Source organism: Mastomys coucha, unplaced genomic scaffold, assembly GCF_008632895.1.
Source record: "Mastomys coucha isolate ucsf_1 unplaced genomic scaffold, UCSF_Mcou_1 pScaffold22, whole genome shotgun sequence".
NCBI classification, from domain to species: domain Eukaryota; kingdom Metazoa; phylum Chordata; class Mammalia; order Rodentia; family Muridae; genus Mastomys; species Mastomys coucha.
This window is the reverse complement of record NW_022196905.1, coordinates 105,427,815-105,443,420: the sequence shown is the minus strand read 5'-3', so window position 1 is coordinate 105,443,420 and position 15,606 is coordinate 105,427,815. Positions and strand designations below refer to the sequence as shown.

General features: G+C 50.9%; 1 protein-coding gene across 8 annotated transcripts in view; it reads left to right on the top strand.

Moving 5' to 3' along the window:
• The window catches only part of Sez6l (seizure related 6 homolog like), a 164,175-nt gene that overhangs the window by 108,828 nt on the left and 39,741 nt on the right, over positions 1–15,606 (top strand). For all 8 annotated transcript variants that reach the window (XM_031337421.1, XM_031337420.1, XM_031337419.1 and 5 more), the window contains exons 3-9: positions 1,388–1,521; positions 2,036–2,228; positions 2,850–3,035; positions 8,674–8,839; positions 9,662–9,828; positions 11,112–11,306; positions 13,082–13,220. In XM_031337421.1, the coding sequence (XP_031193281.1) occupies positions 1,388–1,521; positions 2,036–2,228; positions 2,850–3,035; positions 8,674–8,839; positions 9,662–9,828; positions 11,112–11,306; positions 13,082–13,220 (1,180 nt within the window). The remainder of the gene's footprint in view (positions 1–1,387; positions 1,522–2,035; positions 2,229–2,849; positions 3,036–8,673; positions 8,840–9,661; positions 9,829–11,111; positions 11,307–13,081; positions 13,221–15,606) is intronic.

The window sequence follows — 15,606 nt, the reverse complement described above, 5'->3', positions numbered from 1 at the left end:
GGGTGTGGTCTCCATAGTGGGTGTGGTCTCCATAGTGGGTGTGGTCTCCATAGTGGGTGTGGAACTAGAGCCTTGAGCCTGGAGGTAGGGCACGCCCACACTGAACCACTCCAGCTGTCTTTTTAACTTTGTTTTTGGTAGAGGGAGAGGGGAAGGGGGGGAGGGGGGAGAGGAAGAGGGAGAGAGAGAGGAGGTCTGACACTTGCTAGCTAGGCAAGCGCTCTATTATAGAGCCACACCTACATGCACTGACTCATCCAGTCTACTGGCCCTCCCTTACTTTGTCTTCCTTGTCTGTATAGTCAGCCAAACTATTCAGAAAATTTAGCTGTATCAGTCGCATGAACCCCCAGACTTCTTCCTCATTCTATTCCCTAAACCATATAAGAGCTGCTCACACAGCGTTCTGTCGTTATAGGCCTGGGGATCCATTGTAGGTGATCAAGAGCCTAAGTGAGGAAAATGCTCATTTCCTAAGCCTTTCTATGGAAGGGCCTGGAGCTTGGGTGGAAGCTGATATGGATTGCTAAGCCTGCTCTCCTAGCCTGGGCTCCCTGCCTCTCTGTGTTGAGGCCTCACCAGTCAAGCTTGCCTCAGCTTGGCTGCTCACTGTGCAAGCGAGAGTGCAGGGAAACCACGGAACTAGACGTCTCCATGGGTGGAAAGAAGGGTTTATTGGGGAACAAACTGCCAAGGCTATCTGCACCCTGCCCTGGGAGTGGGGCGGGGCCTCCAGAGAGAAGAGCAGAAAGTAGAGAAATCAATCCGATTTTATATGACAACGGGGGGCGGGGGGAATCTTTGAGCTGAGACAGGCTGTTCAGATTAACCTGGAACTAGATGCCTTGCTAGAGCATCTTTCGGGCAGATTATAGGAGCTTCCCAGTTAACAGAAAGTTCTTTATACTGCCATTTGTAGCAGGATGCTGCTTTGGATGTAACAACTGGAGACTGACCACTGGGTCTGAATCATGTGTGCTGTGTGAGCATAGTGTAGATCGGCCCTCCCTGTGCTTTGGTTTGCCTGTCCTTAAGGTGGGAATGGAATGGCATTCTGTCTAAGAGTGAGTGGGGCTGCCCCTAGTAACTAGGTACTGCAGTCAGGACAGGGCAGAGTTCCGCACAAGGCTCCCCTGCACTTCCACAGATACCCTCCTCAGACTCGTCCTCTGCAGCTTCTCTTTCCCGTTGCCCAGCAACACACTCATAGCTGCTTTTGGTTTTGTGTTGACGCCAGGGGAAGATGGGGTGGGGTGGAGTGGACACACAGTAGCGCACAGACCCCCCAAGGGGCTGGGCTGTGCCACCCCACAGCACATCTGTGAGTGAGCTCCTGGGCTGGCTGGCAGCTCTCTGTATCCTGATGGCAATGTTTGTTTCTCCTTAGCTCTCTGCGGTGTGAGCTTCTCCGACCCCGAGGGATACATTGACTCAAGCGATTTCCCTCCACAGCCCTACAGCAGCTTCCTGGAATGCACTTACAACGTGACTGTCTATACTGGCTACGGGGTAGAACTGCAGGTAGCCTAGAGAGCTGGTCATGCCTGGTCTCGGTTGCCCTTTCTGTCATGCCTCCTTTCCCCAAATCAGGGTTATTTTAGTTGGGTTTTATAGAGAGTGGGAGTTCCCAAGTGTATGGCCTGAGGAGGGGGCGAGGATATGCTGGCAAAGCACTAGACGTGTTACCCAGAAAGGAACTGCCTTAATGGCTTGCTTATTAAACACTAGCAGCCATCACATACAACACATATGTGTGTGTTATGTGCATGTGTGTAGGAGTGCATAGTACCTCCCATCCACCCCCTCCAGTGTAGACAGCAAAAGTAACAGCAAAGTGCCTGGAGAAGGGTGGTTTGCCCTGGAGTGCAGCCATAGTGGAGGAGAGAGAGGACCAAGAGAGACGTAGAAATGAGGGTGCCCTTGCTTGCCAGCTCATAGACCTGTGTTGAGTCAGCAGCCACTCAGAACCCAGCACACAGGAGCCTCTCCACCACCCATTGCCCCACCTCTCTCTGTCTACCCCGTGGGTTCCCAGGTGAAGAGTGTCAACCTCTCCGAAGGGGAGCTGCTCTCCATCCGAGGAGTGGACGGTCCCACTTTGACAGTCCTGGCCAACCAGACTCTCCTGGTAGAGGGCCAGGTGATCCGCAGCCCCACCAACACCATCTCTGTCTACTTCCGGACCTTCCAGGATGACGGCCTTGGGACCTTCCAGCTACATTACCAGGGTGAGGGTCTGCTGAGGCCAGCCAGAGGGAGACACCGGCCTCACTCTCCTCTGACACCTGGCCACACTCTTGAGGGTTTTCATGCCAGGAACCCCACTGGCACTCCCATTAAGTCCACATCACCCTCCTCCCTGACTAAGATGTTTTTTAAAGGCAAGAGAGGAAGATACATAATTTGGGGACTGGAGAGGGCTCAGGGAAAAAGCTTGCCCTACAAGCATAAGAGGCAGTGTTCCATCCCCATAAGGGGCAGTGCTCCATCCCCATAAGGATCAGTGCTTCCATCCCCATAAGGAGCACTGCTCCATCCCCATAAGGGGCAGTGCTCCATCCCCATAAGGGGCAGTGCTCCCATCCCCAGAACCCACATAGAAAGTCAAGGCAGGTTTCACCTGTAGGCCCAGTGCTGAAGGGTGGAGACAGGAGGATTCCTGGCCAGGCCAACGAGAGACCTTTCCTCCCCAAAATAAGGTAGAGAAACAACTTAGCCAGCAGCTCCAGCACCCAGCCTGCCTCGCTAGGGTCGCCCCTCTTTCTCCAGCACAGAGCCGCTGCCAGGATGTGGGTCCCACGGCCTCCTTGCCCACGGCTAATGTGCGTGGGTTGCTCCCTTCTCTGCAGCCTTCATGCTGAGCTGCAGCTTTCCCCGGAGGCCCGATGCCGGAGATGTCACGGTGATGGATCTGCATTCGGGTGGGGTGGCCCACTTCCACTGCCACCTAGGCTACGAGCTGCAGGGAGCCAAGACGCTGACCTGCATCAATGCCTCCAAACCACACTGGAGCAGCCAGGAGCCTGTCTGCTCAGGTACCAGTGCTTGCCAGTTGGGTGGGGTGGGGGTGGGGCAGCACCCTCCAGGGCGGAGGTTAGATGTCATGCTGTGCTGACCCGAAACCATAAAAATCATTCCATTGCTAGCTCATAACTGTAATTTTGCTACTGTTATGAGCTGTGATGTAAATATCTGATATCTGATGTACGACCCTTGTAAAAGGATCACACAACCCCCAAGGGGTGAGAACCACTGCTCTAGGGCATTGGGAGTAACCTTGGGTAAGGCTTTTGCCCTCCAGGCTGTGCTGTAATATAGTGCCCAGGGCATGCCATCGACTCCTAAGGACTGAGCCATCTCTCCAGCCCTGTTTTTGTCATTTTAAAGAAGAGTTTCTATAGTTACAATGTTTCTTCGCAGCTGTAGAGAAGTCACTAAGATATGCATCCTGTCCAGTGAGAACCTTGCTCTCTAGCAGTCACTCAACAGCCGACTTGGTGGTAGCTGTTGTCCCCCTTGTATATTCGGGATGCTAAGCTTTCTTCTCTGAGATATGCCAGTTGTGAGCTTTCATTCTGATGCCACATGCTTGGCTTTTCCCACTAACCATGGCGTTTTCAAGATCACCTTACATTGCAGCATATATAAGCACGCTGTTCCTTTTCATGGCTGTGTAATATTCTGTTATGAGCATTATGTTCCATTTTATTTACCTGTCTGTCCATCATTGGACATTGGAATTATTTCCACTTTTTATCTAAGTAACTGCCTGGCTCTGAACATAGAAATTCGTTTCTGTTTCTCTTAAGTACGATCCTCAGAACGGCATTGCCATTCTGAGGTCATGTAATGTAACCCCTACAGACCCACACCTCCCACAGCAACCACACCACACCATTTCACCTGCCGCTGGTGGTACAGCAATTAGTTCTCTCCCTTCCAGTGCTCACCGACACACTATTTTCTGCAATCAGCACAGTAGGCCTACAGACTCTCCCAATTCTCATGTTTCCAGGATAAGTACTGCCATCACATCTTTTCCAATGCTTCTTGTAGCTGTCAGTACGCCCTCTCTGAAAAGGCTCTTTAATCCGTTTGCCCATTGTTCAAGAGCTACTGGGTTGTTGCTGTACAGTAAGCACTCTTTACATATGTTGGATCAAAACTTTCATGAGATATGGTATGTAAACCTCTCATCCTGTTCTGTGGGGGGTTGCTTGGTTTTGGTTTGGGTTTGGTTTCCTTTTTCATATGGCCTGCAATGCTACCCTCTTTGTAGTGATGAGGTCACACTCATCCCTTGTTTCTTTTGTGGCTTGGACTTTGCGGGTAGCTGCTGCTGTTCTGTTTTGCTGTCTGAGCTTAGTCAACATGAACTCAAAAGTTGGTGACAGCCTCCAACTAAGGTGGTCTGGTGCCCTCTGGTGGAGAGAAGTAGACAGTGCAGGCCAGCATGAGGAAACCTGGACTTCAAGGACAGACAGTGGAGATCCTTGGCTGGTGGATCTGACATCCTTCAAGGATGCTGCCAACGTCCACAAGTGCCTATCGTTACCGGGTTCTATGCCTGTGGTTGGAACTGTGAGGGCTCAGCTCTCTCAGAGTCTCCGCCCTGGTACAGGATGCATATCTTAGTGACTTCTCTACAGCTGCGAAGAAACATTGTAACTATAGAAACTCTTCTTTAAAATGACAAAAACAGGGCTGGAGAGATGGCTCAGCGGTTAAGAGCACTGACTGCTCTTCTGAAGGTCCTGAGTTCAAATCCCAGCAACCACATGGTGGCTCACAACCATCTGTAATGAGATCTGACACCCTCTTCTGGTGTGTCTGAAGACAGCTACAGTGTACTTACATATAATAATAAAATGACAAAAACAAAGCATTTCATTGGGGGTTTGCTTACAGTTTTAGAAGGTGAGTAAATGGTCATAATGGTGGGAAGCAGACAGGCATGGGACTGGAGCCGTAACTGAGAGCTTGACATCATGGTCCACAGGCAGGAAGCAGAGAGACAGAGAGAAACAGACAGACAGACAGACAGACAGACAGACAGACAGACAGAGAGAGTATGCCTGGCACATGCTTTTGAAACTGCAAATCCCACCCCCAGGAACTAACCTCCTTCAACAAGTCCACACCTCCTAATCCTTCCCCAACAGTTCTGCTCCCTGGTGACTAAGCATTCAAATATATGAGCCTATGGGGGGGTTGGGGGTGGCCATACTTATTCAAACTACCACAATATGTGACCAGATGAGAAAGCATGGTGGGCAGGGGAGGCAGGGAGGGGGGCAGAGAGTTCCAGAGAGGGGGTCATGTCACAGAGCAGGTAGGGACAAGAGAAACTCTGTCAACATGACAGAAGGGACTCAGAGACAAGAGGTGATGGTAGGCCAGAGACCAGGGAAGGAGTTCCTGAGGAACCAGGCTGTTGGAAGAGTGGAAGGTACCAAAGTGAAAGTGAAAGGTGTCCATTTTCCCTGCCAGTGAGCTATCCTGTACAAAGGTTGGTGGGTGAAAGGGCTCAATAGGTTTGAGGAAGTCAGCATATGTTATGGTTTGTATATGCTTGGCCCAGGGAGTGGCACTATTAGAGGGTGTGGCCCTGTTGGAGGAAGTGTGGCCTTGTTGGAGTGGGTATAGCTTTGTTGGAGTGGATGTGGCCTTGTTGGAGTAGATGTGTCACTGTGGGTGTGGGCTTTAAGACCCTCATCCAAGCTGCCTGGAAGTCAATATTCTCCTAGCAGCCTTCAGATGAAGATGTAGAACTCTCAGCTCCTCCTGCACCATGCCTGCCTGGGCACTGCCATGCTCCCGCCTTGATGATAATGGACTGAACCTCTGAACCTGTAAGCCAGCCCCAATTAAATGTTGTCCTTCTAAGACTTGCCTTGATCGTGGTGTCTGTTCACAGCAGTAAAACCCTAACTAAGACAGCATATATCAGCATCACTTGGGAGGCAGAGGCAGATGGACGTCTGTACATTCAAGGCCAGCCTGGTCTCCACAGTGAGTTCCAAGACAGCCCAGGTTACATAGTGAGACCTTGTCTCAAAAACAAACAAGCAAAAGAAAACACCAAAAAAACAAAACAACAAAACAAAACCCCAAAAGACTATACTGACATCAGAAGATGGAGGGACAGATTGGGAAGAAGCAGCTGTCCCTCCAGAGGGATCTGTCAGGGGTAAGACCATGTCCCCCACCCTTCCCCCGTGTCCCTGCCCCCCATCACTGCTGGCACACCTCAGGCTCTGGGGGATCCACTGGCTTGTGTGAAGTCTGTCACGGGTACATGACACAATGGAAGTTTGAGCACTCAGGAAGGAAGGACAGTTTCCGTCCACCCTGTCACACAGCCCAGTCCAGGGCAGAGGAGAGCTGTCACAGCTTGTCTCCTTCTGCCAAGCCAACTCCACCACACTGTCATTCAATAGTCTGGGGACATCTCCTATGTGTCAAGAACTGAGCTGGGCATGCTAGGGGAACCAAAGTGCCCTATCCTCTTCTGTAAAGTGCCCACCTTTCCCCCCACCCCCAACCCCAGCTCCTTTCTAAACCATCAGATGTCACTGTAAATTCGGATGGCATGGAGCACCCCTGGCCTGCAGCCCAGGGACTCGACTTATTAGCTATGTGTCCTTGAGCAAGTGGCTTAATATCTCTTAACATTTTTTTTTTGACGCCTTTGTAAAGTGGATAGTTGTTATTTGTCCAGCAAATGCTTTATGAAGCCAAGTGTGGTGACCAAGAATAGTGACCATATGCCTGAAATCCCAGCATTTGGGAATTTGAAACAGAAGACTCACATCTCAAGGCCAGTCTGGGTTACAAAGGGAGAGCCCTTTCTCACGTTTTTTAAAGAATTAAATAAATACAAATTACTATTTACCAAGCACATACTACAAATCATGTCATCTGGTGCCGGGGGCCACTAGAACCCTACTGTCATCACAGCCGAGAGCCCAAGCTGTTGTAAAATGTGTTGCGCAGAGAAATTTTTAGAAGGCAGTGAGTGAGCAAAGGGTTGTGTCCCCGCTGGTAAGAAGATGCGTGCGGAACTCAGAGATGGCGGGGAGTGGCTGAGGCATATTAATCAGAACGCTCGCCTAACACACACACAGCTCCAGGGTGCCATCCCCAGCATGTGTGGACCTCAGGAATTGTGAGGGTAAAGATCAGGAGTTCAAGGTTGTCTTCATCTACACAACGAATTTGAGACCAGCCTGGACTACATGAGACCCTGTCTTTAGAAGAGAAAGAGAGGACTTGAGGAGAGAGGACTCTGAGGACATGGGGGAGGAGCTTGGAAGAATCCTTGTCCTCTGAAGAAGAGACCAGCTCCATGGCATAACCGGTCTGATCTGCCTGCTTGTGTGTTTCTGCTCCTCTGACCCTGGGGGAGAAACCAGAGACTTGTGCTCGGACAAGAAAGATTCCTGTGTATCTTTAATCCTCTTCCAGGGCCTTTGGATCAACTTTCACAGATACCACATTAAAACAGACCCTCCCCTCGACCCCCTAAGACCCAAGTCCCGGCACCCGCTCTCTCTGCTGTGATCTGACAGCCGTGCGTATAGCTCCTGAGGGCCACAAATCATTTGCAGAGTCACCTCGCCATATTATCTTAACGTAAAAGTGTTATATGGCTCTGGTTAAAAGAAAATTCCAGAAACACAAATGTACCGAGGACGAGAACAAATCACCTTTATATCCAGTGGTCTCAATCTACCTTTGCAGATTGCTCACAGCAATGGGCCAGGCAGGGCTTCTCATGCTTCTCATATGCTTCTTCATGCTCTGGGATGTGTTAACAGTGTCTGAGAACGCAGTGTTGGATGGCTCCGTGAAAACCCAATGTGTGCAGGGAAATGCACCTTGGCTCTGGTTTTCAATCTGAGGGTAAAGATGGAGCTGCCCAGCCTCAGCTACAAGCCAGTTCAGATCTCCAATGCTTCCCCCAGGATACACTCCCAGGGCTCGTTTCTGGGTCAGGGTGTTCCGACATGGTTTTAAAAGTGGTTTGGTTTTGGGTTTTTTTGCTGAATTGCACCTCAGGAAATGGTCACGATCCTCCTGGTGAGTTCCTCGTGAATAAATAAGGTTATGCCTACAGCCCATGGCTGCTGTTTTATTGATTCATTTCAGCCGGCTGTTGGTTGGGTAAATTAGAACACAACTGGAGGTTCTTCCACTCTTTCACTCTCCACGCAGTCCTAAATGCATGCTTCTCCTGTGAACTGCTTCTGTCTGCCCTTGGGAATCATTTCATAACTGAAAGTCTAGGCATCGAGCCAGGGAGATGGTTCAGGGACTTAACACACTGACTGCCAAGTCCCCAAGACCCACACATGGTGGAAAGAGTTGATTCCTGTGGGTTGCCCTCTGACCTCCACACAAGCATTGCGACGTGTACACACGTGCACACACACGAATTGTGAATTTAATGAATGTCTAGACACAATCAGCACCACAGCATTGAGGTCCTCCCTGCAGAAGCAGAGTGGCATTGGTGGATCCAGACATGGAGGGGTTAACAGGACAGCAGCCCCCTCCATGTGTTCGCAACTCCGCCCTTGGTGGAGGTCTTGGGTGCAGTCAGGGGAGACCAATCTCATCACTCCTATTTGCTATTCCCTCACCACCTGGCATGTCACTTTCTGCACCCAGCCCCATGTGGAGGAGCAGTTCACAATGCCACCATCGGTCGAGTTCTCTCCCCCAGTTACCCGGGAAATGCCAATGGCAGCCAGTTCTGCGTGTGGACCATTGAGGCTCCAGAGGGTCAGAAACTCCACCTGCATCTTGAAAGGCTGCTGCTGCATGAGAAAGACAGGTGAGCTGTCCACACCAACTGCCCCTCCCCCGCTTAGAGGGGGTGGAGCATATAATCTGGGTGTGGCTGAACCCCAGGCAAAAAGCCCTGGGGAGCAAGAGCTTATGACCCTCTGCTTCCAGCCAGGAGTCTGAAGCACTCAGTGGGGACAGGAGCCTTCCTGAGCCATGTAGGAAGCGAGGGAAGAAGAGGATGGGAAGCACACAAACACACACACTCACACACATGCATGCACACAAACATACATGCATACACACATGCATGCATACACACATACAGGCACACACACATGCACACACATGCGTGGGTGCTCTCACACACACATACACACTGCCTGGGGTCTCTTTCCTCTCAGGCATCTCTCTCCTGAGTGGAATAAGAAGGTGCATCTATTGAGCACCCCCTCTGCACAAAGCCACGATTAGGCTCCATGGAGAACAATTATGGCACACACAACATTGGCTCCCAGGAAGACAGGAGGCAGGGATGGAGAAGCTCAGCTGGAAAGAGTTAGGCAGGCTGGGTGGCAGACCTCATCCAGCATAGTGGGACACTGCCTGACTGCACATTGCTGGCCAAGCTCCACCTCTCAAAGCAGAGTAACCCATGACACAGTAACTACCCTGGGTGCCCCTCGCTCACCACAACCCACCCTGCACCCTGAGAGACTCAAAACAAGCAGGTGGTTTCCATTTCTGTGAGGAATGAGGAAGACTGAAGAGGCAGGATTTGGGTTCCAAGGGAGACCAGACCTGGTGAGCATTCCACACACACCCTCTCCACTTGGGGGTCTGTGCATCTGTCTGCCCTTTCTCTGCCCAGGATGATCGTCTACAGTGGACGAACAAATGCGTCGGCCCTCCTGTATGACTCGCTCCGAACGGAGAGTGTGCCCTTCGAGGGCCTGCTGAGCGAGGGCAGCAGTATCCGCATCGAGTTCACCTCTGATCAGGGCCAGGCAGCCTCTGCATTCAACATCCGCTTTGAGGGTGAGAGGCTCCCTCCTTTTCAGGTCTGGGGGCAGCAAAAGTGGGTGAGGGCTGAACTGGGGCCTAGGATAGGGGATGTGTGAATGCTAAATGGAAGGGACCCAGACTGGCCCATGATTTTCAAGACAGGCTTTCAGTGTTATTGTATTGATATCATCTTCCTTCTAAGCATCTCACGTACTGGTTGGTGCCTGGTCTTCCTCCCTCCCTCCCTCCCTCCCTCCCTTGTCCCTTCCCTCTCTCCCTTCTTCCTTTCTTCTTTCCTTCCTTCATTTATTCCTTTCTTTTGAGAGGCTGTCTTAAGTGCAGGTTACTCGTATAGCTCAGGCTAGCCTCAAACTCGATAAGCAGATCAGGATGGCCTTGAACTTCTGATCCTCCTGCCTTTCCTTTCCAAGTGCCAGGATTACACATATGAAGCACCTTGCCTAGCTCATGCATCGCTGGGAATCAAACCTGAGGTTTCCTGCAGGCTAGGCAAAACTCCTGACAGTGGAGCCCTGTATCCATCCCCTTCTCTCTTCCGTTTTGGCTTTTTGAGACAGAGTGTCTCTAATATTCCAGGCTAGCCTTGAACTCACAATCTCCCAACCTCAGCCCCCCTGGTGAAGGAATCATACCTGTGTGCTACTACACCAGGCCTTTGTGTCTGCTCTGTGTGTGACTCTCACCACCCAGAGATGTGGAACTGTTGTTTTCTCTCACAGGAGAGAAGCCAGGAGTATCTGAGAGAAGCCTCACTTACAATATGGCTGCCATGGCTGCCAGCCTGCCTTGGAACCCTCCCCTGTTCTCCTCTAGCAATGCCTCTGGGGGTCTAGCCTCCTTCCAGGAGCAGGCTCTCTGACACAGACCGTGGTGTTCTGTGTATCCTAAGGACAGTAGCTTAGGCTTTCCTGGAAGTGGGTGGTCCCATTGAGGGACAGACCTTATGCATCCAATGGCAGGACCCAGAGTGCTAGCATAGAGAGAATGTGGAGGCCCCAGGTGGATGGTCTTATATGCATCACACATAAGAAACGTGAGTTCCGAGGGTCCAGGTGCCTGGCCCAGGTCAGAAGCATTCTGTTCTGGAGCAGGGTCCCCTCAGAAACCCAGGCTGTCCTGGAAAGTACTGTGTAGCCCAGGCTGGCTTCAAGCAATGACTTACCTATCTTAGGCTCTAAAGCTAGGATTACAGACATGAGTTTCTATACTCTGGAGCGCCTTTTCTTTATGTCTAAGCAGTAATGGCTATCTTTTACCTCATCTGTCCACTAACCCTCTCTGTGCCCCCACCTCAGCCTTTGAGAAAGGTCACTGCTATGAACCCTACATCCAAAACGGGAATTTCACCACATCGGACCCCACCTACAACATCGGGACCATTGTAGAATTCACCTGCGATCCCGGCCACTCTCTGGAGCAAGGCCCAGCTGTCATTGAGTGTGTCAATGTGCGTGACCCATACTGGAATGATACGGAGCCTCTGTGCAGAGGTGAGCCACCACCTTCCCAGGCCCTCACCCTGGCAAAGAACAAGACCCCAGCCTTGAAAGTGGTGGTCACATTGCACACTGGTTTTATGATGACACCTTTTCCAGACCAATGGCCCCCTGTGTCTGGTTGCTGCTTGTTCTTGGAGTAATCAGAAAGTGGTGCTCCTTCCTGCAGGCCCAGGACCTGCAGTGCACAGTGGCTGTGACAGGTGATCCCTGCAAGGATGTCAGCTCCCACAGACTCACCTTGCTTCACATTCTATTGCAGAGCATAACCCAGTCAACAGCGCATGGCGACCTTGGGTGACATGGGTGACTGTCACTGTTGATAACTGGGCAGGCTGCTGAGAGCTGTGTGTCCCATGTGACAATACCCTTTCTTTCTTTCTTTTTTTTTTTTTTTAAATAATTCCATTTTAGGAAATGTCCAGAAGAGATATACCCACAGAGGTACAAAGGGGATTCTAGTCACCAGGGCAGAGTCTGGGAAGGAGAATGGATGTGGTTGCTCTTTTTTGAAAGATTTATTTATTATTTGTTTTATGTATATGAGTACACTGTAGCTGTACAGATGGCTGTGAGCCTTCATGTGATTGTTGGGAATTGAATTTTAGGACTTCTGCTCACTCTGGTCAACTTTGCCTGCTCTGGTCAGTCCCGCTTGCTCAGTCCCTGCTTGCTCCGGCCCAAAGATTCATTTATTATTATAAATAAGAATATTGTAGTTGTCTTCAGAAAAGGGCATCAGATCTCATTGCGGGTGGTTGTGAGCCACCATGTGGTTGCTGGGATTTGAACTCACGACCTTTGGAAGAGCAGTCAGTGCTCTTGCCCACTGAGCCATCTCACCAGCCCCGATAATGCCCTTTCTACAGCCACATACTACGGTAAAACACCAGCCCCGTTCATGATGAAGAATCAGACATGAAGAGAGCATGCCGAAGAGTATTCTAGGCTCACTGGAAGAAAAGTGGTCTTAGCTTCCCTGTGCTCAGAGCCCAGACAATATTGGCTGTGACAACCTTCAGTCACACTGGCTCCTCAGGTCTTGTATTCCAAGGCCACTGAACCCTGACACATGGAGGTATGAAGGACACCCTCACTCCCAGCAACCACCTGGCAGTTAGCATGACATCATCGCCTTGCCCTGGTGAGGGATTGGCCCCTGAACTAAATGTGCTCCATGAAGGGAGAAGAATATATTGAGGTTTCGGCCTCTGCCATGCTGAGGGCTTGCTTGCCCAGGCAGGATTGGGAGAGCAGCAGGTGCATCTCTGCTGCTAGTCCAGGCTAAACCTTTTGGAGACTGGAGCCCAGTTGCCACCTGAGCACACACTGGGGCCAGGTGAGGTGTTACAAGCTGGTGTGGTGACCTCAGTCGTGACCTGTCATAAGCCAGTGGGCTGGAAGAGCATTTCCTGACTTCTCAGAGGAGGGAGTTGATGCTATAAGATCATATACACACCTTATCCAAAGCCGGCAGAACAGTGGGAGCTAGTGGGAACTGGGGACTGCCCTCAATGGGAAAGACTCTGCCAACCTCTGCCCTCTTGGAGCAGCAGGTGAGGCCAGTGGCCTTTTTCAAGGCACACACAGACACAGGCACACACATACATGCACACTCATGTAAATGCACACATAGACACACATGCTGCCCCCCTGCTCCACCCCATGCTACACAGGGACCCACAGATGGCAACCTCACCTCCAAACTCCTAACCACTGTGCTGTGTTGACTTCCTCACAAGGGTGTCCTTCTTGTCTGTCTGTTGCAGCCATGTGTGGTGGGGAGCTCTCTGCTGTGGCCGGGGTGGTGCTGTCCCCAAACTGGCCAGAGCCCTATGCGGAAGGCGAAGACTGTGTGTGGAAAATCCACGTTGGGGAGGAGAAGCGGATCTTCCTGGACATTCAATTGTGAGTGTCTGAGGCGCCCTTCACCCAGGCCCGCAGCAGCAGGCAGATGGGGAGGAGCTGACTTCTGCTTTGTTTGATGTCCCAGCCAGGATTAACTGAGCATCTAGTATGTGCTGGGGAGCTGCAGAGCCCTGGGGTTGCTACAGCAACACAACCAGCAGCACGCGAAGCAGGTGTCCCTACTCTGGTTAATTCATTCTGCTAAAGAGACTGATGTCCAGGGAGGGTGTACACAGATAAGCACACTCGTGATTTCAGTTGACAGCTTAAGAAGGGGTTCGGCCACTGGGTATTTGACATAAGGAGGGAGGGAGGAAGGGCTTCCATAGCAAAGCTCCAAGTACGGGTATGCAAGGGTCCTTTTATTAGTATTGCTATGTACTCACATATCTACTGTGAGTGGAGGTTGGGGTGTGATTGTCACGGCACGTGCGGGACAATCAGGGGACAGCTTGTGGGAATCAACCTAGGGCGTCCGGTTTGGCATCGGGTGCCCTTGTGCACTGAGCCATCTTGCCAGCCTCCAATTTTTGAAGGACCAAATGGCCAGAGTGGGTAGCAGTGAAGGGTGCTGTGCCATGAACCCCGGCCATAGTTTGTTTCTCCTTATCTGCCCTCCTCGGCTAAGTACAGACGTCCCTGTCAGTCAGGGTGTCACCTTACTCTGCCTTCTCAGGTTTAATATTGACCTTGGGCTACACTTGGTGACTGGGAAGTGTTTAGTGAATGGGGACAGCTGCCCTGGGCTGCTTCCCAGGCTCCCTGGGCACAACCACAGTATGTTCATCCAGAATACCTTCCGGCTCCCCAGGAGGGCAACTCTGAGCCCAGAGTGAAGGTTCGGGCTCTGGGTTCTTGTATCTGATGTCCCGGGGCAGCTTCCAAGGACTGCTGGAGGGGGAGGCAGCTGAGGCGCCACAGGCAAAGGGAACAGGATCCCCTGGTGGCCTCTCAGCCACCTCCTCCCGCTGCCCTCTGTGAGACAGAGACAGGGACAGATGGTGGCGTCTGGAGGAAAAAAAAAGGGTTTCTGGCAAACCCAGGTGGCTGGGAAGAGGCCAGAAGCAGGAGTCTCAGGGCCTTTGGCTCTCCAGGTCCGACAGGCCTAGTAGCCATCTTTGTAGTGTGTATTCACTGTGTGAAGTGATAGTGTCTATGATGTAATTTGAACAGATCCCTGTCTTGCCCACTACTATCTTAAAAAAAAAAAATCTAGATTTTTGTTATTGTTGTTGTTGCATATGGAAGAAAATATAGCATTTGTCTGACTGAGTCTGGCTATTTTGCTAAATAGAATGGTCTCCAATTCCACCTAATTTCATGCAAATGGCATAATTTCAATTTTCTTGATGGCCGAATATAACTTGTTATGCAAACACACCACGTTCTTTTTACCCTCGCATCTGTCCACAGACATCTAAGCTAGCCACATCAAGCATGTGTGGGCTCCCTATAATAGGCTGGCTTATGTCCTGTGGTGTCTCCCCAGAGAGCCACCTGGGGTCCTACCATCTACTTTCAGTTTCTGGAGACCGCCACATGCCAATTCCCAACATGGTGGTCCTAGTGTGACACACACCCCCCCCCCGCCTGCAATGACAAAGTGTTCCCCTCGTCAGTGTCCATGTAGGCGTGTGTAGTCAGTCTTGACAACAGCCATACTGACTCCGGTGGAATGAACTTCTAATTGGTCTGTCCTTTGTGACTAAAGGATGTTAGACATTTTCTCATCCTCACGGGCCTATGATCGCTTTGGGGAACCTGTCTGTTGGGTTCGTTTGCTCATTGACTTATAGGGTGATTGGAGACTGTTTATGTTTCATGGTCTCTACAAACAGTAGCTATCAATCCTTTGATGTGGCGTTGGCAAAGACCAGTCACCTGACTGTCATTTCTATGCTCTGCTGGTGGCTTCTCTAGCTTTTGAATTCCCTGTGGTCCCGGCTCTTGATTTTCGATGCTGCTTCCTCCTGAGCTCTTGGACTCCTCAGGAATCCCTGTGTGTGCCAATGTCTTGGGAGTGTTTCCTTAAATTTCCTCTAACAGTTGTAATTTTGGGTATTAAAGTGAAGTTTTGATCCACACTGAATGCGTTTTTCAGAGAGTGGAATAGATCCATTTCTGTTACATTACAATTTCCCCGGCACCGTCTGTTGAGAATTTTTTTTCCCCCAGTATCTGATTCGGGCACCTTGTCAAAAATCATGTGTCAGTCACTGTGTGGGTTCATTTCTGGATCCTCTGTTTATTCCACAGGGGTGTGTGAGTGTGCGTGTGAGTGTGTGTGTGTGTGCGTGTGTGTGTGCGTGCGTGCGTGCGTGCGTGCGCGTGCGTGCACGTGCGTGCGTGCGTGCGTGTGTGTGTGTGTGAGTGCGTGTGTGTGTGT